The sequence below is a fragment of the Heptranchias perlo genome, chromosome 13, assembly GCF_035084215.1.
Source record: "Heptranchias perlo isolate sHepPer1 chromosome 13, sHepPer1.hap1, whole genome shotgun sequence".
In the NCBI taxonomy this organism is placed as follows: domain Eukaryota; kingdom Metazoa; phylum Chordata; class Chondrichthyes; order Hexanchiformes; family Hexanchidae; genus Heptranchias; species Heptranchias perlo.
The window spans coordinates 44,389,964-44,416,167 of record NC_090337.1 but is presented as its reverse complement, the minus strand read 5'-3'; the positions used below and the strand labels follow the sequence as shown (position 1 = coordinate 44,416,167).

Sequence of the window (26,204 nt, the reverse complement as noted above, 5' to 3'; positions counted from 1 at the left end):
TACTTTTGTACTCTGTGCCTCTTATTCATATAGTCCAGGATCCCGTATGCTTTTTTAACCACTTTCTCAACCTGCCCTGCCTATCTTCAACGATTTGTGCACACATACCCCCAGATCTCTCTGTTCCTGTACCCCTTTTAGAGTTGTGCCCTATAGTTTATATTGCCTCTCCTCGTTCTTCCTACCAAAATGTATCACTTCGCGTTTTTCTGGGTTAAATTTCATCTGCCACGTATCCGCCCATGCCACCAGCCTGTCTATATCCTCTTGAAGTATATCACTAACCTTCTCACTGTTTACGACCCTTCCAAGTTTTGTGTCAACTGCAAATTTTGAAATGTTGCCCTGTACACCCAAGTCCAAGTCATTCATATATATCAAGAAAAACAGTGGTCCCAGCACCGACCCCTTGGGAACACCACTGTTACACCTCCCTCCAGTCCGAAAAACAACCGTTCGCCACTACTCTCTGTTTCCTGTCCCTTAGCCGATTCTGTATCCATGTTGCTACTGCCCCCTTTATTCCATGGGCCGCGATCTTGATGATAAGCCTACCATGCGATAGTTTATCAAACACCTTTTGAAAGTCCATATACACCACATCAACTGCATTGCCCTCATCTACCCTCTCTGTTATCTCATCAAAAAACTCTTATCAGGTTAGTTAAACATGATTTGCCTTTAACAAATCCGTGGTGGATTTCCCTAATCAATCCACACTCGTCCAAGTGACTGCTAATTCTGTCCCGGATTATTGTTTGTAAAAGTTTCCCCACCACTGAGGTTAAACTGACTGGCCTGTAGTTGCTGGGTTTATCCTTACACCCTTTTTTGAACAAGAATGTAACATTTGCAGTTCTCCAGTCCTCTGGCACCACCCCCGTATCTACGGATGTTTGGAAGCTTATGGCCAGAACCTCAGCAATTTCCACCCTTACCTCCCTCAGCAACCTAGGATGCATCCCATCCGGACCGGATGACTTACCTACTTAAAGTACAGCTAGCCTTTCAAGTCCCTGTTATTTATAAATTTTTAGCCCGTCCAGTATCTCAACTATACATTCCTTTACTGAGACTCTGGCAGCATCTTCTTCCTTGGCAAAGACAGATGAAAAGTACTCATTTAGCACCTCGGCCATACCCTCTGCTTCCATGAGTAGATCTCCTTTATGGTCCCTAATTGGTCCCACCCCTCCTCTAACTACCCGTTTACTGTTTACATGCCTGTAGAAAACTTTTGGATTCCCTTTTTACATATATATTAATATAAAATAGTTCTCACTGTATGCTGTTCATAATTTACTGTTAGCTTTCCCTGTACGTTGTTTTTAAAAAGAACCATTGCTATGTTTACATTCTCACTTGCTTTTGGTGTACTATGATAGGGTGCTGGCTCAGTGGATCCATTCCAATCGATGAACTCCATGATGGAACACATGAGAAAAAGAATGTTTGACATGCAAAGTGACCTTGTAAGTGCAATGTGGGCAGAGCCAAACACAAACTATTATTTGCCATGATTACAACAATGTTTTCTTGTTGCAACAGCAAATGTTAAAAACTCCTATAAGATAATTCAAGGCTACACATAATTGTGATTTGCGTTTAACTTATAGTCTAGTCTTTCAGAACTTTTTCACGTGCCAGGACCTGGGGGCACTTTTTTAAGTTTTGCAGAATGACAGCAGCTTTTTTTTAAACCAATGTGCATTTTTTTTCTTCTGCAGGGATGTGTATCTTCAGATCCTAATGGTCACTCTTTGAATACCTCCAATGTAATGACCTATGCAAAAGTGGGAAATGAACCTCCCAAAGTATTCCAAGCTTCCAGTCACGTACACCGTATTCCTGGTGGAGTAAGTATTCTGAATTGTAAAATTCATCAATCGACCTAATGTATTCTTTCAAAATAGACATATAAATGAACATCAGTATTTTATAATTTCACATGTCTATATTGTAAGAGTGGACTCAAAGGTTTTAGAGTGCCATGTGACCTTGGGCAGCCATGATCTATACGTTGCAAAATTATCTAAGACAACCCCCTTGGAAGAGGAATAGCCACCACCCTTGGGTGTTCAACAACAACAACTTTTATTTTATATAGCATCTTTAACAAAAAATATCCCAAGATGCTTCATAAATGGAAACAGATAGGGGGACAGATGCCAGGCCATGGAGGAAGAGATTAGGGGGTATGATTGAAAGCTTGGTGAAAAAGATGCTAAGAAGACCTTAAAAGAGGATAGAGAAGTGAAGGGCAGAGGGTAGGGCGAAAGCTGAAGGCTGTTCAACCAGTGGTGGGAAGAAGGCAGGTGGGGAATGCAAAATGGCTAGAGTGACAGAACCGAAGGGCACAGCAGGGATATAAGTTTGGAGGAGATTCCACAGATAGGGTGGGACATGGGGGAGGTGGAAGACAAGGATGAGTTAAATTTAATATACTAGGGACAGAAGGCAACGTTGATCATTTAGAATCGGTGTTGGTGGCCCAGCAGGACAGAGGACGCAAGCGGCTACATTTTAGACGAGTAGGAGTTTATGTAAGGTATTACAAATTTGGTCTGCTGCAGGTATCCACTTGCGTTCAATGGTGTTTGTCATTCTCTCCATAGCCGTCAATTGTTAACTGCTTCAAATGTTTATCCACTTCTCCTTTAGAAGATGTAATGGTCATGCTCCAACAATTAGCTGTGCAAAGACATTTCTTGGAACTTCTCTCCTCACAATCTCTGACCATTTTAAATTGACGAGACCTTCTAACAAACTCCTTAACCAGAGGAAATAGGCTTTCTATATGCGTTCAATTATAAATCTAGCAACAAATTAATATATATTAATGTCAGCATTTCATTATATTTACACAAAGCTGTACTGCTGCCTTAAACATAAAAAATAAAAACTTCAAAAAGGAAGAAAATCACTTTGAAAATCATATGTTTGGTTGGTAGTGCAGTTTCTGTTGGCATCAGTGTGTGGAAAATTCAGCTTGAACTGCAGGACAGATTGAAGATAACGTGCATATGGTTGAACTGTTCATGTGGCCAGAGCTAAGTGCAGCACTGAGTTATTGAAACATAAGCTAATAATACTTTTTAGAGCTTCAGCCAATGAAAACACAAGCTGAATAATTGCTTCCCTTTCATGTCTAGATTGCCAACACATACATACAAACTTTATTTCATTTAAGACATGACAAGCATGTGGCATTTTCAAAGTATATTTAGCTTGGAATTTCATGTGGTCTGATGTTAAAAGTGCTCTGACTTCCCTCAGTATATTTAGTTTAAACTTCAACATTTTATATATTGAATTGCGAGAAAATCACGAAATGCTCTTTATTCCCTAAAAGAAAAGGGCACTCTCTCTTTTTCAATGAGTAATGTTGGTTTGAATTTTTTTCCAACTAACTGTTCAACAAGATTCAGACAGTGTTGTCAGTTAAAAAAAAATTGCAATAAAATAGAACCACCTTTAAAAATAAAGCCATGATGTGGAGATGCCGGTGATGGACTGGGGTGGACAAATGTCAGGAATCTTACAACGCCAGGTTATAGTCCAACAATTTTATTTTAAAATCACAAGCTTTCGGAGATTATCCCCTTCGTCAGGTGAATGAGTGAAAGGTTCTCAAATCGCATATCTTATATTAGGCTGGGACAGCATCACACCAATCAAAAGGTGTCGTTGTTGTTCAAACAGGCCAGTCGTGGAGAACAGCACGACCCAGTACACTGGATATACATTGTGTCAATTACACAGACAGAAAGAAAGAGACCCAAATGGCAGAGAGAGAGAATATTAAAACACACAACTTTTTTTCCCCTTTTTGCTGGTGGGGTTACGTGTAGCGTGACATGAATCCAAGATCCCGGTTGAGGCCGTCCTCATGGGTGCAGAACTTGGCTATCAACTTCTGCTCGACGATTTTGCGTTGTCGTGTGTCTCGAAGGCCGCCTTGGAGAACGCTGACCCGAAGATCGGTGGCTGAATGTCCTTGACTGCTAAAGTGTTCCCCGACTGGGAGGGAACCCTCCTGTCTGGCGATTGTTGCGCGGTGTTCGTTCATCCGTTGTCGCAGTGTCTGCATGGTCTCACCAATGTACCATGCTCCGGGGCATCCTTTCCTGCAACGTATAAGGTAGACAACGTTGGCCGAGTCATAGGAGTATGAACCATGTACCTGGTGGGTGGTGTCCTCTCGTGTGATGGTGATATCCGTGTCGATGATCTGGCATGTCTTGCAGAGGTTGCCGTGTCAGGGCTGTGTGGTGGTGTGGACGCTGTTCTCCTGAAAGCTGGGTAATTTGCTGCGAACGATGGTCTGTTTGAGGTTGGGTGGCTGTTTGAAGGCGAGTAGTGGAGGCGTGGGGATGGCCTTAGCGAGGTGTTCGTCGTCATCGATGACATGTTGAAGGCTGCGGAGAACATGGTGTAGTTTCTCCGCTCCGGGGAAGTACTGGACGACGAAGGGTACTCTGTTGGTTGCGTCCCGTGTTTGTCTTCTGAGGAGGTCTATGCGATTCTTTGCTCTGGCCCGTCGGAACTGTCGATCGACGAGTCGAGCATCATATCCCGTTCTTACGAGGGCGTCTTTCAGTGTCTGTAGGTGTCCATCACGTTCCTCCTCGTCTGAGCAAATCCTGTGTATTCGTAGGGCCTGTCCATAGGGGATGGCCTCTTTGACGTGGTTGGAATGGAAGCTGGAAAAGTGGAGCATCGTGAGGTTGTCCGTGGGCTTGCGGTAGAGTGAGGTGCTGAGGTGCCCGTCTTTGATGGAGATTTGTGTGTCCAAGAAAGAAACCGATTCTGAGGAGTAGTCCATGGTGAGTTTGATGGTGGGATGGAACTTGTTGATGTTATCGTGTAGTCTCTTCAGTGATTCTTCGCCGTGGGTCCATAGGAAGAAAATGTCGTTGATGTATCTGGTGTATAGCGTTGGTTGGAGATCCTGTGCAGTGAAGAAGTCGTGCTCGAACTTGTGCATGAAAATGTTGGCGTATTGGGGTGCGAATTTGGTCCCCATGGCTGTTCCGTGTGTTTGGGTAAAGAACTGGTTATCGAAGGTGAAGACATTGTGATCCAGGATGAAGCGGATGAGTTGTAGGATGGCGTCTGGAGATTGGCTTTTGTTGGTGTTGAGAACTGAGGCTGTTGCAGCGATGCCGTCATCGTGGGGGATACTGGTGTAGAGTGCCGAGACGTCCATCGTGGTGAGAAGTGTTCCTGGTTCAACTGGTCCGTGGGTGCTGAGTTTTTGTAGGAAGTCTGTAGTGTCGCGACAGAAGCTGGGGGTTCCCTGTACGATGGGTTTCAGGATGCCCTCGACGTATCCAGAGAGGTTCTCACCCAGCCTAATATAGATATGCGATTTGAGAACCTTTCACTCATTCACCTGACGAAGGGGATAATCTCTGAAAGCTTGTGATTTTAAAATAAAATTGTTGGACTATAACCTGGTGTTTGTAAGATTCCTTACATTTAAAAATAAAAGTTGAAATTGGATCCAGCTTTTATATTAGTTCTTTCAAGCGCTATAACACAAATACAATCCAAGACCCAAAATAACAGGTACTCAAACTTGGTCACTTCAACTCTTCCAATGGCATCACTCAGTTTAACATTGTATCATGGAGAGCAGTAGTTCCTAGATTCAGTCACTGGTCTATGCTTGGTTGCTCTTAACCTGACAAACATTTGGAGTGTTACTATTGGCCACAGCACCTCTGAGATTGGGATGGAACAGTCAGGATTCCCTTTCCTGATTTCTATCCAGCGACTCTTGCTGGAAAGTGCATGCATGTGCACCCAAGGTGAGTGGATAAGGCTTGGATGTAATGCCTTCCATGGTTAAACATTATCTTGTTTAAAGTAATTACGGGACTTATGTTCTTGGCTGATGTCACACTCTACTACCCCAGCCCGGGCCAAAGCGGGCGCTCCCCCAGCCCGGGCCAAAGCGGGCGCTCCCCCAGCCCGGGCCAAAGCGGGCGCTCCCCCAGCCCGGGCCAAAGCGGGCGCTCCCCCAGCCCGGGCCAAAGCGGGCGCTCCCCCAGCCCGGGCCAAAGCGGGCGCTCCCCCAGCCCGGGCCAAAGCGGGCGCTCCCCCAGCCCGGGCCAAAGCGGGCGCTCCATGAAGACATGGAATACCGCTGAAATAAAAATGGCTGAGTCACATTTTCATCTCACTACCATCGGTTTTTAGGCTTAAATGGGGCAGTAGCAGTAGGAAAATTAAAACAAAGTCACTGCCTTACCACTGGGGGTTTTGATTTTTGGGCCGACATTGTCGGCAGCCAGCACTTCTGTCAGATACAGGTGGGGCCTCATTAATATATTTATATGAGGGGCGAATGATGCAATTAGGACATCGATGCAATTTTGGTATCAATCCGCTCTGCCACAGCAACTTTCTCAACCTGCCCACAATTCATGGGTGGCACAGGTTGGCTTGTGGTCGTTTGCCTCACAACTGAAAGAGATCATGAACTGCAGTGGGGTAAAGCTGGAAGCAGGTCTGACAATTACTCTTGGGGACTTTTAAGCCTTAAAGGTTTCATTAAGTGTAACTCCTTGCTGCTTGGTTTGCTCTTTATGTTTCCCTATAACTTAAATTTGCCACTCTGTTGACATACCCCAATCTTTTCCATTATATTCTACTATGTTCTTAATTTGGTAACTCTTGTTCCATCCACATGCACAAAATGGCTATTGTCCCGTATCCAAATTCCTTTGCCTTCCCACTTTCCTTCTCACTGTCTTGCTCTGCCACCCCAGACCCTGTTTCTCCTTGACGGCCCAAGAGCATCTCTCTGTTTCAGCTTACACATCATCTGGCTTGAAGATCAAGGCACACGATGCCAACTTTGCCCAGCAGCCATTCAAATTGCCCTATTCTCTGCTTCCAGCATATTATGTCTGCCCCACTTCTCTGGAATAATTTTCTCTAACTGATTTCTAGTTCCTCACCATCTCCAGCAAGTCTGCCCCACCTTCTCGGTATTCTCAGCTAAATCAAGTAGGTATATATACTTGAAAAGGAAGAATTTGCAGGGCTATAGGGATAGTGGGACAAATTGGTCTTTCAAAGAGCAGGCATGATGGGCTGAATGGTCTCCTGTACTGTATGATTCTTTGAAACCACAGGTGAACTCCCCTCCCATGCATTGCCCATCAAGATGTGTGCTCCTTCACTAATAAGTCCCTTATCAACAACAACATCATTACACACGTGTGTACTAACATCCTAGGCCTCAGAGAAACTTGGCTTAGCAATGATAATACTTTCTTCCTCACTAAAATCCCTTTCTGGCTTTTGTTCCACCAGGTCCCACATCAACTTCCATGGTGGTACCATGGCTATCATCCTATTTTTCCAGCTGTTTCTTTACTTTTGAACACTTCACCCTCAGCACCCTGTCTGCCTCTTAAAAATCTTACTCATATGTTGTTCGCCAAAGCCCCTTGGCTGCTTTCTCTCCTGAAATCTCCTCCCTCTCCCGCACCCGCCCCTCCCAAACTGGGTCCCTGTTTTAATCTCTTTATTACGTGATGACAAATACTCGTTGAGTTCCAATTCCATTTTAACTTCATTTCCCCAACCTCCACTAACTTCCTTTCCCTCCTTGATTCCCTCAACTTCATCCTCCCTAATGGCCCAGATTTTGCTGAAGTGGGGCATCAGTGCATGCCCTGCTAGTTAGACTTGTTTGTGCACGTTTAGGTTCAAACAGTTTTTGCCCACAAAGTTGCTGGAAGTGCAAGCTAATAACGGCATGGCAAAGGAAACAGGGCATCTGATACCTTGGTGAACAATGGGGCACACAGTGTATCTCCTTAATCAATGAGATTGAAGGGTTGAGAAATAAGCAGAAGGACTGAGAAGAAGGGTGACTTGGAGTGGATGAATTCAATGTCAAATCAGGTACAGAAAGAGAAATAGAGAGGGAAAGAAAAATTCGATTGAGAGAGAGAAAAAGAGACAGAAAGGAAAAGTAAGTTTTTTTTAAATTTAAAGTTTGACATTTTTAAAATCTCCAACAATAATTCACAAACTGAAGGAATGAGACGTCACACTTTTAATTGTTCACTTTCTGGCCAAGAGCGGTTGATTGGCAGTCATCAACAATTATCACGTCATTGAAAGAATACTTACCCTGTTAATTACTAGACTTAACTTTCTGTGGTGAGTTTAATGGACAATGCAGCAACTTCATGAAACTTACGGGGAGGTTAAGAACGAGATGTCGTTTTCGCAAAGCTAATGGCGGAGCGGCACAAATCAGCCAGTAACTTGTGGCAATTCGTAATTCACAGGGTATCTGTTCCTCGTCGGCACATGCACATGTCCTCCTGTACTCCATGATTCTATGACACCATGCCGTTATTTTTTCAACAAAATCTGGATCATTGACTCCCTAACGCAGATTTATAACCAGCCCCTCAATCTCTTTAACAAACAGGGCCTCAAGACTTCCAAGATTGCTGTCAGTTATATTTTTCATCTCCGACCTTGCATCCTACACAATTAACAAAAACTGGACTGCCATTTAATATAATTAAGGGAAATGCAGTTTTTTGTGAATGGGTTTTGTTTCAATCCAATTTCAAAGGATTTGGAATCCCGGCTCCAACCCGCCAAAGAACGCACATGACCCAGAGTCATCTCGGTGTGCGCACTGTTCCTGAACCCGGAAGTCCCGCCAGCAGTTAATGCTGGCGGGACGATATTTAAAACAGTAAATAAAGTACTTAAAGTACTTGAAATGTCCATAAATCCAATTAACAATGAAGGCAAATGATTTTAACGCTGCCTCAACGTGTTTCCCATGTTCTGTGAAACACGCCATGGGAAAGTAGCCAGGTTTCAGCTGACAGCCATTTGGACATTTAAATCCCTGCTTGACAGATGGGGATAAAAGGTCAGTTATTGCAGCAGGGCACTCAGTTCTCTCTGACAAACTTTTGGCTGGGAGATCTTTGTGTTTAGACTGAAAATTCTTGGTTCTTGCTGAGAATTGTTACGTTTACACGAATTTACCAACTTTTCGGACCCCCTCAAACTGACACCATCAGGATGGGGGGTGCGACGGTTACATTCACGAGTACACCCGAGAACGAGGAACATCACCATCCTCGCCAGTGAGAGTGAGTCGCCAGGTAGTCACAGACATCTGCAGCCTCCTTCATGCTGAGCTGCTACTGGCTGGGCCTGGCGGTATCTCATTACCTGTTGCAGTTAAAGTGACCACTGCCCTCAACTTCTTCGCCTCCGGATTATTCCAGGGTGCCACCAGTGACATCGCCAGGGAGTCTCAGTCCCGTCTGCCCACAAGTACATAAGGCAGGTCACCGACAATTTGTTTCGCAGGACTTCGCAATACGTCAACTTCCCCATGGACGACCTCAGCCAGACAGACAGGGCAGTGGGGTTCCACTCTGTGGCTGGCTCCCCACATGTACAGGTTGCAATCGATTGCATGCATATAGCAATCTGAGCACCTCCACATGAGCCAGGACTGCTCATCTACAGGATGCACTGCAGCAACTCGCCAAGGCGTCTTCGACAGCACCTCCCAAACCCGCAGCCTCTACCACCTAGAAGGACAGGGGCAGCAGGCACGTGGGAACAACACCACCTGCACGTTCCCCTCCAAGTCACACACCATCCCGACTTGGAAATATATCGCTGTTCCTTCATCATCATTGGGTCAAAAACCTGGAACTCCCTACCTAACAGCACTGTGGGAGAACCTTCACCACACGGACTGCAGCGGTTCAAGAAGGCGGCTCATCACCACCTTCTCAAGGGCAATTAGGGATGGTCAATAAATGCTGGCCTTGCCAGTGACACCCACATCCCATGAACGAATAAAAAGAAACAGAAAGGGTCATCACTGCATCAACGCTCAGCTCGTTTGTGACTACCACAAAAGATTTCTTTACGTGTGTGCAAGATTCCCTGGTAGCTGCCATGATTCGTTCATTCTGAGGGAATCCAACATCTCTTCCATACACCAAACAATCTTAGAGTTGGCTCCTCGGGGACAAGGGATACCCCCTGCATACGTGGCTGATGACACCTCTGAGGAACCCCATCAGCGAGCAACAATGTCGATACAATGACAGTCACATCGGTACCAGGACTGTAATTGAACCTGCAAAGGGACTGCTGAAAATGCGATTTTGGTGCCTCGATCGTTCTTGGGGAGCGCTTCAGTACGCACCAGCGAGATTGGGTTGATTTATAGTAGTGTATTGTGTCCTGCACAACACGGCGCAACTGAGAGGAATACTGGTTGATGAGGGCCCATGCCCTCATCTGGCATCCACATCTGCAATGAACATTGAGGAGTAGCAGCAGCAGGAGGAGGAGGACGACGACGACCCCATGGGCAGAGCAGCAGCTCACCTTGCTGCTTGTGAGGCCAGGGAGTCACTTACACGTGAACGGTTCTCATAAGATCACAAATAGTCCAGAGAGAATAGTCCAGTCCTCACACCACCTGGAAAGCACAGCACCAACACCAGCGCCCCCACTCCGCCGCACAAAACAGTTCTGCAACTGCACATACACCCACTGTAAAATCACCCACTGGGCGGCGTCAAGTGTCTCCTTTCATGATGAAGCACATGAAAGGGCGTTATCACAAAAGGCAGTCAAGAATGGGCAAGACATGGCATCCCTCTCCTGGACCAGGCCCACATCACTCCTACCACCATGCTGGACAACAGTTTGGAGGACATGTATGATGCCTTGGAAGCCCAGTTGTAAAGTTTCTGTCGGCAGAATGTTGTTCATCGTGAGTCCGAACATTCGTTGTCAGGGCCTAAATGGACTCATTTGTGAGCTGTGCTTGAAGCTCAATGGAGGCTAGCCTTCTCTTCATCGGAGACATTCCCGCACTTACCTGCAACACTATCGCAGTGTCTAGTGAGAATGATAACATTTAATGTGACTTTAACAAAAAACAAATATTAATGAAAAACATGACAGTCTGTCAGACACCCTTGTGCATACCCTTCGTGATCACAAATCCTTAGCCTTTCTCTTCTTACTCCTTCTAAGTGGTGCATCCCCTTGGCTGCAGCAGAGGTAATGGCAGGTTGCTAATGTCCATGTCTGGACTGCTTAGATGCTTTCGGCCTACGCCCTCTGGGTTTTGACGCCTGTGAGGGCCCCTCCAAAGACCGTTCCAGCTGCACCTGTGCAGGGGCAGACTCGGCCAACTGGAGAGGAAGCAGCATCGTAGGTACTGGTTGAGAGGAGGACAACATGTGAGACGTGTGAGCACTTTGAGTGGCATCTCCATTTCTATGTCCCCTTTCGTCATCATCCCTCTCCTGGACCAGGCCTACATCACTCCTACCACCATGCTGGACCACAGTTTGGAGGACATGTATGATGCTTTGGAAGCCCAGTTGTAAAGTTTCTGTCTGCCTGTTTAAGGCGGCAGAATGTTGTTCATCGTGAGTCCGAACGTTCGTTGTCAGGGCCTAAATGGACTCATTTGTGAGCTGTGCTTGAAGCTCAGTGGAGGCTAGCCTTCTCTTCATCGGAGACATTCCCGCACTTACCTGCAACACTATCGCAGACATTTCCACAGTTACGTGCGACACTATCTCAGACAGTTCTTCACATCCCTGTGACACTATCTCAGAGATTCCTTCACGTACCTGTGCCACCATGCCACTAATGCAGGAGTTGGACTTCTCCATCCTCTGCACTATTGTGGAGAGTGTGCGTGGCACCTGTTCCAGTACCTCGCAAATGTGCTGCTGTTTCTCGATCATTCTCCTTTTAAGACCGGAAGGTCCTCTGAGCAATCATCCTCTCCCGTCACTGCAGTCGTTGAAGGGCCTATAAGAGAACAGAAGGCAAGATTAAGCATCATCACAGATGTGTCATGTTGCGATGGGCATACTGAGGTGTTCAATGAGGCCAATCTTTGTTAACATCAATTCATGTTGTGTGTGATGAATGTTAAAGTTGTGTCACCAGACATTTGAGGGGCGCCAGTCTCAGCGCCCCCGACTGACAGGCACTCGATGATGCGGCTGATCTCCAGGGCCTCCGTGTCTGTGAGGACCACTATTTGTTGTGGCCCCCCTCCAGTCCTCGCTCTCTTGCTTGCTTTTTGTGCTCTTTTCTGGAAGGGGAGAAAGTACTGACGTGTGAGTGAGTGATGGTGAAACGGTCAGCCAATGAATGCATTGCTTTGGGTGAGGCTGACTGTGAAAGAGGTGCATCAGAGAGTGAGTATCAGATAGAGACGTCACATTGGATCAGGATTGGGGTGAATGGTAGTGATGGGTCACAAATGGGGAGGTGAGGAAGTGCTCAGGAAGTGAAGGTAAGTTGAGGATGAGCCTTAAGTGTGTGTGAAGAGTGATGCGATGGAGTAGTCTTGGTAGAGCAGAATGAGTTGGGGGGGTGTGGGCAGTGATGTGCAACACGGAATGCAGGAGAATCAGCAAGTGTACTCACTTTTGCTGACCTAGTTAGGTCATTGAAACGATTCCTGCACTGGACCCAAGTGCGGGATATGTTGCTCCTGCTGGTGGCAGAGGCAGGGCGCTTCCTCCTGTCAGCTGGGTAAAATCGTTCCTTCCTCCTCCTCACCCAGCAAAATCCATAGAACGATGGCCCTTTAAATCGAGATGCTGCAGCTGTCAGCCTGTAATGCGGGTGCACAGTCCGTCCACGGCGCAACTTTCAGAAGGCAAACCTGGAAACAAGATTAATGGCCACCAATTAAGTTGCGATAGTGTGGGGAATGGTAAGTTTTTATTATTTGCGCTTGTTGCGCGCACATTGACCAACCCCCCCCCCCCACCCCCTGCTGCCATCCCGCCGCCTTATTAAAATCGTGCCAAATAACTCCAAACTGATGATAGAAAATGCAGTCAGCCTAAATCCGAAGGTGCCAGAAAAAATCTGCTTGGGATCTGGTTCATTTGAGGAAAGACTGATCCCAAGTAGTACTGGGGGATTTTTTTTTAAATCTGCTGACTTGTTGTATAGTCAGAGGGGATAGCTTAAGAGAAGGTCTTGATATTGTAGGATGACTAGGTTAAGAGTTACTGTGAGCACATTTTCAAACATAAAACAACTGAAGCTTCCAGAAGGCTTTTGCCACATCTGAAACAAATTGTTGGATTACTGCCTGTAGAATTCTCTATTGGAGGAGCTCTATTTCTCTAACTTCAGAATTTTTTGTGAAGTTCAAAATATATTGGCAGTAGCACATTGTAGCTGTATCTTGAGTGAGACATCAAAGCATTCTATTTAAAATGTTGTAGATTGTGAGAATATGGTTTAAAACTAGGAATAGTCTAGTATCCCATCTCGCATAGTGCCCAAGACATTTAGCAAGAGGGCAATGTTGAGGGGGGCATGGTTCAGCTTACACAGCAGAACAGCAGGGAGGATGAAGCCAGCATGCCATAGAATAGATAACATTGAAAGATTGCTTATACAAGTAAGAATTATGGAGACATGCTAACTTCAGAAGGTGGTCTACACCAAAACGAGGTGTGGTAACCAGGGACCTACCCATCCCTCAGAGGAACAAACAGCTTGTAAATAGAGATGAAGGTCGACGTGATTAGTTACACTATGTAGAACAGCTTATCTTGAGTTGCTAACGTGGCAACAGCACGGTGGGATGACTTATGACTAGAAGTTAAGGTCAGAGATACTTGCGTACAGAGCAAACCAGCTGAATGGTATAAAGATAGGGCATATCCCCTCCCAAAGGTTAGAGCTCTCGAGAGGACAGTCGGACGTCCATAGCCAAAGGCAGGCTACGAAGGCCAAGTCTGATCTTGGGTCTGCGGGAACCAGGTTGTGTTACTTGCTTGTCATTTAATGTAATCCTATATTGTCGTGAATCAATATAATAAAGCTTGTTGTATAATAACCACTTGTGCCAGAATCATGCGGAAGTTATTGTTGAAGGATCAACAACCCTTTTGTTGTGACAGTAACAGAAAGAATCCACTAACCCAGATGGTTGCTATGTATTTTAAGATAACAACTTCAGCAGCGTACACTATACAACTAGTGGTCTCAATGTTTATACCTTGTCAATATGATTGTAAATATCAGAGACTTTTACCTTTACAACAAAGCTGTTTTACAGTTTACAGTACAAAGTTGTGTCTTTAATGCTCATTACCTGTTAAAGCAATCCATTCTTTTTGGAAAACCAATTTCAGTGGATGACTTTGTGGGGTAAAAGGTTGAGTTGTTTTGTGGGTATTATTGGATAATTAACAATTTATGAATTTTACAGATCATCGAGACGAGGCGGGCAGTAAAAGACTCTGAAAGTGGAGTCGAAAAGATGTCAATTGGCCACCACATTAAAGACCGTGCTCATGTCATTCAGAAATCCAGAAACCAGAGAACAGGTGATGAAGAAATGGATCAAGATTTTATCAACCTAAGCGAAGGTGAGGCTTAGCAGAAAGTGAGGCAACCATATTATGGTTAAGTCCATTTCAAAAGATTGCCATTAAATAATATGAAGATATCAGCACATATGCATAGAAATAAATTCTTCATTTATTCTTTGTATACTCAGTTTATTTGCAGAAGCCAGTCTGTCAGGACCTATGCTCTATAAATATATCCTTTTTAATTTTTCATGTAATGTGTATTTGGTTGCCTTATTGTGTTAACATCACGGTTATGATAGACGCTTGAAATTCCTTGGATAGCAATTCTGGCAATTACGCTGGGATCATGCCCCCATCATGGGACTCCGCTGCTCACCCCACCAAGGTTTGCAGGGTCAAAAGGAGTGGCCAGCAGAGGCAGGCCTTAAGCAGTTTGGGAGTGCAAAAGGTACTGCTTCAAAACCTAAAGTAAATTCTTGCTCCCCTTATTTTCAGAGATGCAGGCTGGGATTGGAGCCTGGGCCCCCAGGTAATCCCCACACGCATTCTTAGGTCCTAACTGAGAAACCGCATTGTTACATCGACCCAACCCCTTGACCCAACTGAGGGTTGGAACGAGGGACTTCTGACATCCTAGGCTCTCGCCCTCCACATCACTGGCCTTGTAAGGAATGGACAGAGGCTCCGCCGCTTACACAGCTGATCAGAAACTTGTGCCCCTAGACTGGGACCTGGCATATCAGAGTCCTGGCTGAGTTTGTGGCCATTCTGGAAGGCTCCTGACGAAGTTTTGACAGGAGTCCACTGTTTTTTGGATTCCTATTCGTGGACCAGTTAGTATATAGAAAATTTGTCATCTGCAGGACAGAGTCCTACAACTTGCTAATTAGTCACAAACTAGGTGCCAAATTTTTAATTTTACCAGCAGATCTCCTGTGACATTACTCACTCTGAGTCAAAGGATAAACTGTTTTATACAATAATGGTATCAATGCCAGGTAGCACATAACATCAGGTCACTAATATTATGTGCTACATGGCATTTGTATTAAATGGTATTCTGGGATTTTTGCTGGTGCTTTCAGGATCATAAATGAGTGTCCTTATTTCTTTGCTTAATATATTTTTTATACATTACCAGTTTTAAAGCTGACAGTACACAGCAAGGTGGTATTCAAGATGTACCAGCTGGAGTTAGATGTCTGGTATTTAAGAGTAAAGGGTAGGGGAGAGTGCAGTTTAGCTGCACTGGGGGCGATCCTACACTTCGATTACACTAAGGTTGGTAGGGCTGGGATGCATGGCATGAAATTTGACAAAATTGCTGTGCGGTTGCTGGGGTTTTGCAGAATGAAGAGGATGCTTTTGTCTGGCCTCATTGTGGAGAGGAACCTATGATTTATTAGAAATGGGGGATGGAATGTGGGGTTTGGCTCATTGATGGATTTATGGGCTCCAATATTTATGGGGAGTGGGGGAGGAGAATCGGGAATGTGGAGGTCCTAGCAAATTTAACGGCAGGACCTTGTTATTATTGTTTAATTCCATTTCCTGCCCGGCAGCCAGCCGACTGCTGGGCGGGAAAGCCAGTGGTACAAGGCTTAATCTATGGGAAGATGGTTATTAGTGAAAATAACACCCTTTTAGCAATAGAAATCCCTCACGCTTTGCCTAGAACCTAGGACTTAGAGCTAACTGTGCCTGAAACTTTCATGGATGTTGATTATTACCTTGCTCTGTGTAACATATTCAGACTTGACACCAAATGTCTCATTTATTAATAGTCAAATCAAACATGTCAAAGTAACCAATATTAGAAAACAGTAATAATGGAGAGATTAAAACAATATTACCCTGTTTGATCTCTGGGCAGAGTTGGCAATGTGGTAATTTCGAGTTTTTTGACAGCTGGGTGTCCTTTTGACAGCTGAGTGCTCTTCTTTGGATCCTCTGCCCTGAGCTCAGGAGACATTGGGTTTTTATGGCCTCCCGGCCGGATTCTCACAACATATACTGAGTTGTTATTCACAACACCCGTATAGATTTACAAGGTTGCTTTTCACCGAATGCAAGGTGGTTAGCTTGTTTAATCATACTCATCCAGCTGACTTGCCATTGTCCCATTCTCATCGCTATCTTTGGATCATTGTGCCTCTTTCTATCACAGCCATCATGCCTCACAATAAGGGTGACAAGGTTGTCATTAGTCAAAGGTCAGTATTTTACAATTCAGCAAAATAATCAGCACAGCCTTCAGAGCATGATGGTTAATTGTGTTAAGAAAATGATGTCAATTTGTCCCTATTCCCAATATTCTTACATCTGTGCACATTGAAACTGCCCCAGTGGTGTGCACCGCCCCCCCACCCCCCACCCCACCAGCTGCTGCAGTGAGAGCTTGGATGGTTTGTGATTGCTGTCCCAGCCGTTGCTGCTGTCATCTCCTCCAGCAGGAGCAGAGGATGTTCAGCCACTTGGATCCCCACCGCGTGGATCTGTACGCTCCTGCTTGAGCCCAACTAGAGCTCCAACATGTCCCTGGCGACCATCGCCATTTGACTACTTCATAAATAGCTGAAAATGTATTTTTACTACCTCTTCCAACTACCAATAATGAGTTTTCTATCGTTCTTTTATGTTTCTAAACTGTGGGCCTCAAAATTATTTATATTGTTTTGATTTGACTTTGGAGTGGGGGGGGAGGGAGCAAGGCAAAGATCGGGGGTTGGATTCGCGTCACACGATTTTTAATTTTTACCCCCCCCCACCGCCTGTCTGTTAGCAGTGAAGAGGGAGATGCGGGCATCAGCCTGACCGCACTGGTGGGGATGTCCCAGTTCTGGCAGCTCTGGTTTGTAACTTTCTAAGATATCTCTGGAAAATATTATGTTTGATGTTTTGTGATTTTTGGAAGTGTGTGTGTTTTTGCCTGTCTGCCTCTCACTCACACTCTCACATTCTCTCACTCGTGTCTTTCCAGACCCAGACTTCTGGAAAAGCCTAAGGCCTCTAAGTAATTGCTTTAATCAAAAGTATTAAGGGACCAAGACACAATTCAGTTGATAAATTTTATCCTTTCATTGTGAAATATGTAGATATTTAAATTTACTATTTGGTTTATAAACTTATTTTGGATATTACAAAATTCGGTTGCTGAGGGAAAAAATGGCAAGCAATTTTTTTATATATATATCTGTTTTTTGTCTCTCCCAGAAGTTTACATGGCTGATGTTGGTGAGAGCATTGAGGGTCATGATACTTAATTGCAGGATGACTATATTGAATAAGCTCGATGGACCAGCTGTTTTTTTTTCTTTTCCATCATTTATGTGTGTGTTGATTGGTAGTTCCCGAACTCTGAACATGGCCCCAATTTGGGCCTGCTTCAGGCTGTTGCTGTTCTGCAGAGAGACAACTTCACCCATTTTACACCTATGTCTGTCCCTTTTCTTGAGCTTTCTGTCACTATGCCCAAGCATTTGTGGGCTGGCAGACCCCATGGTAACAATTAAATTATTGAAGGCCCTTTCATTGGCTCTTTCCATTCAATCAGGCATCCTGTTCAAAGGTGAGACTTCAGTGCGATAGCAGTCTTAAGTATTCAGCAGAGATTCAAAGAGTGACACAACGGCCTCTGCCATGAGAGGCTGTGTTACAGATGTACCTGCAGCCACCACTCATTCCATGGCTGACTGCACACTTTCAGTCCCATGCACAAGAACCCCACATGTGCAGGTTATAGAGTCCTTCGCAGTTACCATCTTGTGTTTAAAGCTACTAAGCAAGTCCTTCAATGACTCCAAACAAACTCTAATTCTTGGAAAGCATGATTTTTAAAAGCTGGGCCCCAGAGACCAATATCCCTGCCCTCTGGCCAGGTGTTTGCTGTTCTTCCTGGATCACCACCATTTGCTCCTGTACACTTGTGTTCCGTGGATAACCTAGTGTGCTGCCCTCAAACTGACTGTTTAAGTTGCCCCGGCTAAATGAATCTGTGCTTGTGCTGGGCAGAGTGGCATTGAGTGACGTAGTGGCACGTTAAGTGCTGGAGAGATCATTTCTGAACACCCTGAAACACCCACAGACACAAAAAAGAAGTGTTGGTAAGATACCCTCATAATAACTCGTTGTCAAGCAGGATTCACCAAAGAGCTGGTACAGGTTCTACTTGCATCCATGGGTTAGAATGCTCTTCTTGGTGTTGTGTAGACAGAAACTTGCAGCATGTAATTGCTTGTACTAGGAGTTAACAGTAGGTTGTCCTGTGCAGCCTACCGGGGGAGGTGCTGCTAGGCAAGGGTGGCACTGTAAAGTGAACATTGTAGTATAATGAGCACCCATGGGAATGTGGAGATTTAAGTGAAGGGATGCATGGGTGGGAAGGTACAGTTTGTGAAAGTAATAGTTGATACATTGCATAAGTATGATCTGATGTTGCAGTCCCTACTGTCTGGTGAGGTCATTACATTTCTTGCAACACTGCAACTATATCCTTTGAACAGAGCTGCTGGCATTTATGGAGTCTGCCATTTCTTTCCAAGTTCTGCATCTCATGACCCATGTTGCAGAAATAGGAGGTCCCTCTTGAGCTGCACTTGCTACAACAAAATTTCTATTGTTCTTGCCTTTTCCTGGACTGTTGCCAGACATCTCTTCAGCCACATTGTGCAGCCCACATTCAAATCAGCAATTTGCACTTTATTCCCACGGCCATCATACACCCATAATATGCAAGTCACAAACCCAAACCAGAAGATACAATTGGCTTTGGTAACCCACTTCATTATTTTGTTTTTATAATTTAACAGCTGATGCATCAGTGTTTGATCAAGAATGGCAGCATAAGGTGTCAACATTTATGCCTCCTGGACAACAAGGATATGATTTTCAGGATATAAAAAACGCCATGGAAGGACAAGGACAGAGGTACATCAGAGTCTTTTATTTATGTACAGGATTATTTTTGAAAAATGAAGTGACCTTATATTGTGATAGAATTTTAAATATGTTAATGAATTTGAACCTTGTGGCTAGGAGCATTAGTGTTAGGCACTGACAAACATTTTGCATCTTCAGAGTTGAACCCATTGGACTCATTAATCAGAATAAACAAAACCAATGATCAAGAAAAATTGCCAACCCCCTTCCAAGAGGACTTTTACCATATTTTGTTCCCCCTCTTGACAAAACTGTTCACATTGATGTTCCTGCACATTTGGCTTACTTTCAAGATGTATGCTTGTTTTACATGCTTAAAACACTGCCCTAAATGCAGTAGAATATTCACTGTCTCAGATGTATATATCTGCTACTTGAGCCACCTCATTATCAAACATAGGTAAGCGTAAAATTTGTTATGATTTTGCAGCCGTATCCTCTAAGACCGCCATCTATGCCTTAAAGCCATTCTGCAAGACCAATTGAACAGAAAATGGATGAGGGTACGACAGGAGCCAAGACTCCTGATTGGCACCAATTAAGATTGACTCTGGAGAGGGTTTGAGGTCTATTATCTGTCTGTACAAGTCCGTATTAACTCAGTGCCAAATGGCATCAGATAGTTTCCTACTGCAGTTGGAAGACCAATATCACTGTTGCAGTTGGTGCCCTAGACTTAGGAATGAGAGATCTCACTGAGAGGAATCCTGCTGTGCTTAGCTTGATGTTGTGCCTTCTGTCAGCTGCTTCAAACCAATCTTCTGTTGGTGTCCTTTGGAAAAGGTTTCTTTAACAACAGTTTGAGGATCGGCTGGGGGGCTTCAGACACCACCAGTTGAACCTTGGGCCTGTTATTTGAGACTGAGCTAATGTCTGGCTACAGGCTGTAACAAGGTTGACAATTATTTGGTTACTTCGGATGAGCCCTTATATCAACAACACTGTTGCAAACTAGAGTCCAGCCAACCAAAGGGTTTCTTCAGAAGCTCCTCCAACTCCATGACTTGCCTTGGTAACCCTATAATAACTCCCACTACCTACTTGGTACCTTCTTAATCGTGTGACAAAATAGGAAATTTCATATGTGTAAGTCACAGAGACAAGTTGAGACGAATGAGTCAAAATATATGTTCTTGAGAATGATGTATTGTCTGGAAAATTAAGGAAAAAATGTATCTTTACAAAGCCATATTGTTTAGACCTCTCTGGTACCGATGATTTGTGCACCAGCAAGTCTGACAAAGCTCCTAAAGTCTAGATTGCATGAAAGAGCCCCTCCATTCCTTCCTCTCAGCATTATTTAGTCATGTGAGGGACGTGAAGAATGCTGTGAACGAACAAAGAAAAATTACCCCCAATTTCTCCACCCATCCAGTACTGCCCAACAATATGGAGGCCCTCTCCATTTTTAAACTCATCCTGGATGATATAATTCACTGAAATTGGCCTGACCTCACATAAATTGGCCTGGCCTGAACCCAGTTCATTAAAGATAACTCTTTCACACTCAGCGACGTAGCTCCCACTTAAGCTACAAGTTTTACCAAGTCCCTGCCCAAAATGACTTACCCTAAAATCCTCTGACTCTTCTTTTTCCTCATTTGAATATCTCACTCTTCAATACACTTCTTACTTCCACTTCAACATCCCCATTGTCTGTTGTCCCACCGTGCTTACTTGCAAAGATTTTCTCCCTTCTGGGTTCACTTAGCCTATGTATTCATCAAATTCTCATGCTTGGTGACTTCACCTTGCACCTCAACTACCCCTGCCTCTCTTCCCCCATTACAGCTTGTCTGCACCTTGCCCTCCCCACCCCCCCCCCAACCCTCATCAAACTCAGTTTCTCCATGAAGCCCACCAACCAACATACTGTTCTTAAGGAGATGTTGACAATTACATGTCTATCTTTCAATATTGTTTCCACTCTTTCAAAACCACAGTCAGCACCCACTTCCTGAAAAAACCCACCTTTTATCCTCGCAAACTTACTGTTCTTTCTCTCCAAAATCCTTCTATGTGTTGCTACCACCCAAGTACACATTCGACTCTCCACTCTGTTCAGTATTTGAATTCCAAGTCGTCCATTGCACTAAGACTGTTGATCAAAGCCAACAGCGACATCCTTTGTAACTACAACACATTGTCTCTCGTTGACCGCCATGCTTGATTTTGACACTATGACCCAATCTATTCTTCTTCATGATACTGGTTCTTTCTGGTCTAATCCAATCATTGCATCTCCCAAATCGGTTTTCCTTCCCTTGTACACACGATGACATCTGGTGTGCCGCAGAGCTTGATCGTTGGTCCCCTCCAATTAATTATCTACATAGTACTCATAAATCATCTGCAAGGAAGGTTTCAGCTACCAAATGTATGCTGATAACACCCAGTTCTACCTCTCCCGTAGCATATAGGCTGTTGTTATGTTGATTCACCTGCTGTTCTTGCTGGCCTTTACCTTAAAAAACCAGCTAATCGTAAAATTTTGCAATCTAGTCCCATCTCACATAATGTCCCAGAAGCCCATTGCCCTTGTTCCAGCCCAACTCTATTGACAACCTGTGCCCAGAAAATTGATTTCAGGATCCCCGTTTTTAAATCTATTCACGGCTGCATCCAATCCTTTTTGGGAAATTTCCTTCAGTTGTGCATCCCAGCCCATATCTTCTTTTCCTCTGACTCTAGATTTACTGCTTGGTCCCTTGCCCCATGCACAGCATCACCTCTGGTTGATCCTTGAGCCATTATGCCCCTGCCTTTGGGAATTATCATCCAATACCACTTTGCTTGCTACCTCTCACCCAGCCTTCAGGAGACTGGCAAAAACCTTTTGACTGCCCCGCAGTCCTTTATTTCCTGCTCCCTCCCTTTGTAAAGTGCCTGAGACGTTCATTTGTGTAAGAAACATCATCTAATTGCATGTTGTTACCATAATCATCATCACCTTTGAAGCTTTCTGTACCACATGGAGTGAGGTCACCGGAACGACTTTCAAATGTCAAGAAGTCAAGTGTAGGTGTCAAGGAAAAACCTTTACTCTGAGACTTTCTGAAGGATTCCTGCAGTATTATCTCAAGCTTTAGAGCCTTTCTTTGCAGCATGTTGTTTTTGTTAAAAGGACCCACCATTGTATTACCTTTAGCTGAGGCACGAACCCATAGGTGCTGATGTTGGCATTGGCAGAAGGCATCAGTGCTTCAACAATAACAATAACTTGCATTTATATAGCACCTTTAACATTGTAAAATGTCTCAGAGTGCTTCACAGGAGCATTATCAGACAAAATTTAACACTGAGCTACATAAGATATTAGGACAGGCGACCAAAAGCTTGGTCAAAGAAGAAGGTTTTAGGGAGAGTCTTAAAGGAGGAAAGAGAGGGGGAGAGGTGTCAGGAAGGAATTCCAGAGCTTAGGTCCTGCATGTGGAATCTGACAGTGTTTTCAGTTGATGTCGCTGAGGGCCAGCATATAGATGAGAAATAGGAAGGAGCCAAGGATAGTATTTTTGGGGACTCCAAAGGTAACGGAGCAGGAAGAGAAGCATTGCAAGAACTTCAGCCTTGTCTGAAATCTTAATCTGGTGGAGGTAGCCTGAGATCCATTCTAAGCATGAAAATATGTTACCTAATCATCCAACTAGGCACGTTTTGTGTTCAACTGTGCAGACCACAGCATTATTGGCCAGAAATGTGTTTTAAGGTTAAAACAAAATGCTGTAAACAATTAACAGGTCAGCATCTGTGGAGAGAACAGATAAGTTAAATTTTCAGTTGTAGACCCTTCTAAATATTTTAAGATACTACTTGCTGAGACAATAGAAAGTATCATCAGACAGTTAATGGAGGTTCAATCCCATACTGGACCATATTGTCCTAAGCTCATTCATTTTAAAAGTTCAAGATGGTACAAATCAGGAGCGTGATGGAATACTCTCCACTTGCCTGGATGAGTACAGCTCCAACAACAATCAAGAATCAAGAACACCAACCAGGACAAAGCAGCCCACTTGATTGGCACCACCTTAAACATTCACTCCCTTCACTGGCGCACCGTGGCTGCAGTATGTACTATCTACAAGATGCACTGCAGCAACTCGCCAAGGCTTCTTTGACAGCGCCTCCCAAACCCGGGACCTCTATCACCTAGAAGGACAAGGGTAGCAGACACATGGGAACACCACCATCTGCACGTTCTCCTCCAAGTCACACACCATCCTGACTTGGAAATATATCATCGCTGGGTCAAAATCCTGGAACTCCCTACCTAACAGCACTGTGGGAATACCTCACAGACTGCAGCGGTTCAAGAAGTCGGCTCACCACCACCTTCTCGATGACAATTAGGGATGGGCAATAAATGCTGGGCTTGTCAGCGACGCTCACATCCCATGAATGAATAAAAAAAAATTAAAATAGTGAGAGGAGAATTTATTAGCTTATTCAGACTGTACGCCTTGAGCAAGAAACAGGGATTAGGCCTACTATGTCTGGCTTTTCTTCATTGATTTCAACTTCACCTACCTGCCTTCTCACTGTATCACTCAATCCCTTTTCTCCTCAGAAACGCATCCTATTGCCTCATGACCCATTTATACTATTCACTAAAATAGCATTCCCAGTCAACTTGTTCCAAAAGTCTTTTAATCTTTGTGTAAAAAGTTTCAACTTTCCTTCTAACTCCTAACTTCCTATTTTTTAAAATAAAAACAGAAAATGCAGGAAACACTCAGCAGGTCAGGCAGCATCTGTGGAGAGAAAAACAGAGTTAACGTGTCAGGTCGATGACCTTTCATCAGAACTGGAAGATGTTAGAGATGAACAGCTTTTAAGCAAGTACAGAGCCTAAGCTCCTATTTTTTAAGTTGTACCCCATACCCTTTGAGCCCTTCACCATAGTAAAGAATTTGCCTGAATTACTTTGTCATTCCTCTTCATTTAATCTTAAAAACTTCAATTAAACAATTTTTGTATAACTTTTCAAAAGAAAGTAATGCCAACCTTTATTTTAACCACTCCTCATAATTTAAATTCCTGATGCTCAAGATCATTGTTGCTTGCCTCTGTACCCTCTCAAGACAATAATATTGTTTGTATGATTCATTGGAGTACTGTGCAGAGTTCTATTCAGAGAGTCTGACCAATGCTTCAGAAAGCACTATTAGAAGATGTGTTGGTTTGTACTCTGTCCTTCCCTTTATGCCAAACTGATCTTATTTATCTTTTTTTTATTTCTCTGGGCGAACCATATTTAAGCCTGTTACATTTTTAATTCAGAGGATGCAAACCATTCCCAAACAACAGATTGGTTTGACTTGCATGCCTGTGATGATGTTGCACTATGCAGCTGTTCAGAAATATATATATAGTTGATTTTTATACATATGTGATTTTCATAAAATTCAGCAGAACCTCCATCATTGATCAAAATGTTTGCAGAACAAAGCCTTGCATGAGACACGGCTTCATGGCACTCCCCACTAACACCAATCTCCTGACTAACATAAGTCAGTTTCATAGCTCAAATAAATTACATTCCGTTTGTTATTAAATTGTTTCCATTCCCTTGCCGATGATGATGCTGTACCATTACAAGTAAAAGCAAAATTTGAAGACTCGATTATCTGCCAATTTCAAGTAGCCACTGTGGAAGGGTGTGTCTCTCCATTATGGTAGATAATGAAAGCTCCACTAGGTATATATCTGGTGTATATCTTGTGCAAATAAAGATTGGATTATTCAACCATTAAAAACCTAACTGCTGTAGAAGCCAGGCAAGAGGCAGTAGCAGTTTTTATGTTATAAGCTGAATAATTTTATTGCAAATTTTGCCTTCAACTGAACAGAAATTTTGAAGATGGCACTGTGGCACTTTGAAATCTAAAATAAAGGGTATTATTTTATATCACACTCCGAAGTAGTAATCCTACAGATAAGTACTGCGAGAGTTCAGGGTGAGAATATGCATCTGAAGAGCAATAATATTGTACATCCATAAGTCCTAAAGAACAAGCACCGACTCTGATTGAAATTTCCACCATAGGGACATCTACGTTTCAATCTTCTGGACTGTAAATTAATAAACTCTTGCTGCCATTAGTATCTGATTGCTGGAGAAAAAGGATTATTACTGTTGCCAGTATTATTCAAAAAACTGTGGGTAGTGACGAAAATTGTCTTTACACCATAAATGTAAGAATGAAATTAACAAAAAAAATGGCTTTTTTTCATTTTAGGAAGAAGCGTCATAAAAGACCGGCTGCTCCACTCCCTGTTACTACCTCTGGTGCTTGTGGCCATCCTATTACGAGCCCTCCTGTTACATGCTTAAGAGCATTCCAACCAACGAAATATGGAAGGAAATGAGCATTTTACTGAAACTATCTGGCTCTTCATTATCTGTCTCAGGCCATTTCTGTTCGTTAATACCAAGGCTGTGCTTTTTGAGTTCTAGTTTAGTTCCTGTAGAATATTGCAGTTCATTTTTAGCTTTTGGATAAAGCTCTACAACCAGCTCCGCTTCATTTTTGGCATCAGCAACATGCAACAAATAAAGTAAATGCATTTTAAAGACGTTTATAGTAATTATTTACTGAGTCAAGTTAGGCATCCAATAAAGTAGGGTTCAGAAATGTAGGTGAAGTATCTGATTTGATCCAGTCACATTGTATCAAAATACTGGGGTTGATTTTCATGTATGACGTACATCGGGTGGGTGGGGCGACTGCTCCACCTACCTGATGACGTTAGCGGGAGACCCAATTGATATTTGTGTTTGAGCTACATTTAAACATGTGTGGCGAGCTGCCAGCACTAATCGTGCTGCTTATAGACCCATCATTTGGGAAGGTGGGAAACCCA

At 43.8% G+C, this 26,204-nt stretch overlaps 1 protein-coding gene across 3 annotated transcripts in view; it reads left to right on the top strand.

Moving 5' to 3' along the window:
- Window positions 1–25,914, top strand: part of mlf1 (myeloid leukemia factor 1) — a 36,834-nt gene extending 10,920 nt beyond the window's left edge. For 2 of the 3 annotated variants that reach the window (XM_067995397.1, XM_067995396.1), the window contains 6 exons: window positions 1,386–1,472; window positions 1,728–1,856; window positions 14,297–14,456; window positions 19,211–19,328; window positions 24,057–24,175; window positions 25,580–25,914. In XM_067995397.1, the coding sequence (XP_067851498.1) occupies window positions 1,386–1,472; window positions 1,728–1,856; window positions 14,297–14,456; window positions 19,211–19,328; window positions 24,057–24,175; window positions 25,580–25,674 (708 nt within the window). In that variant the 3' untranslated portion in view covers window positions 25,675–25,914. The remainder of the gene's footprint in view (window positions 1–1,385; window positions 1,473–1,727; window positions 1,857–14,296; window positions 14,457–19,210; window positions 19,329–24,056; window positions 24,176–25,579) is intronic. The other variant, XM_067995398.1, reaches the window with a different exon arrangement.
- Window positions 25,915–26,204: the final 290 nt, after the last annotated feature.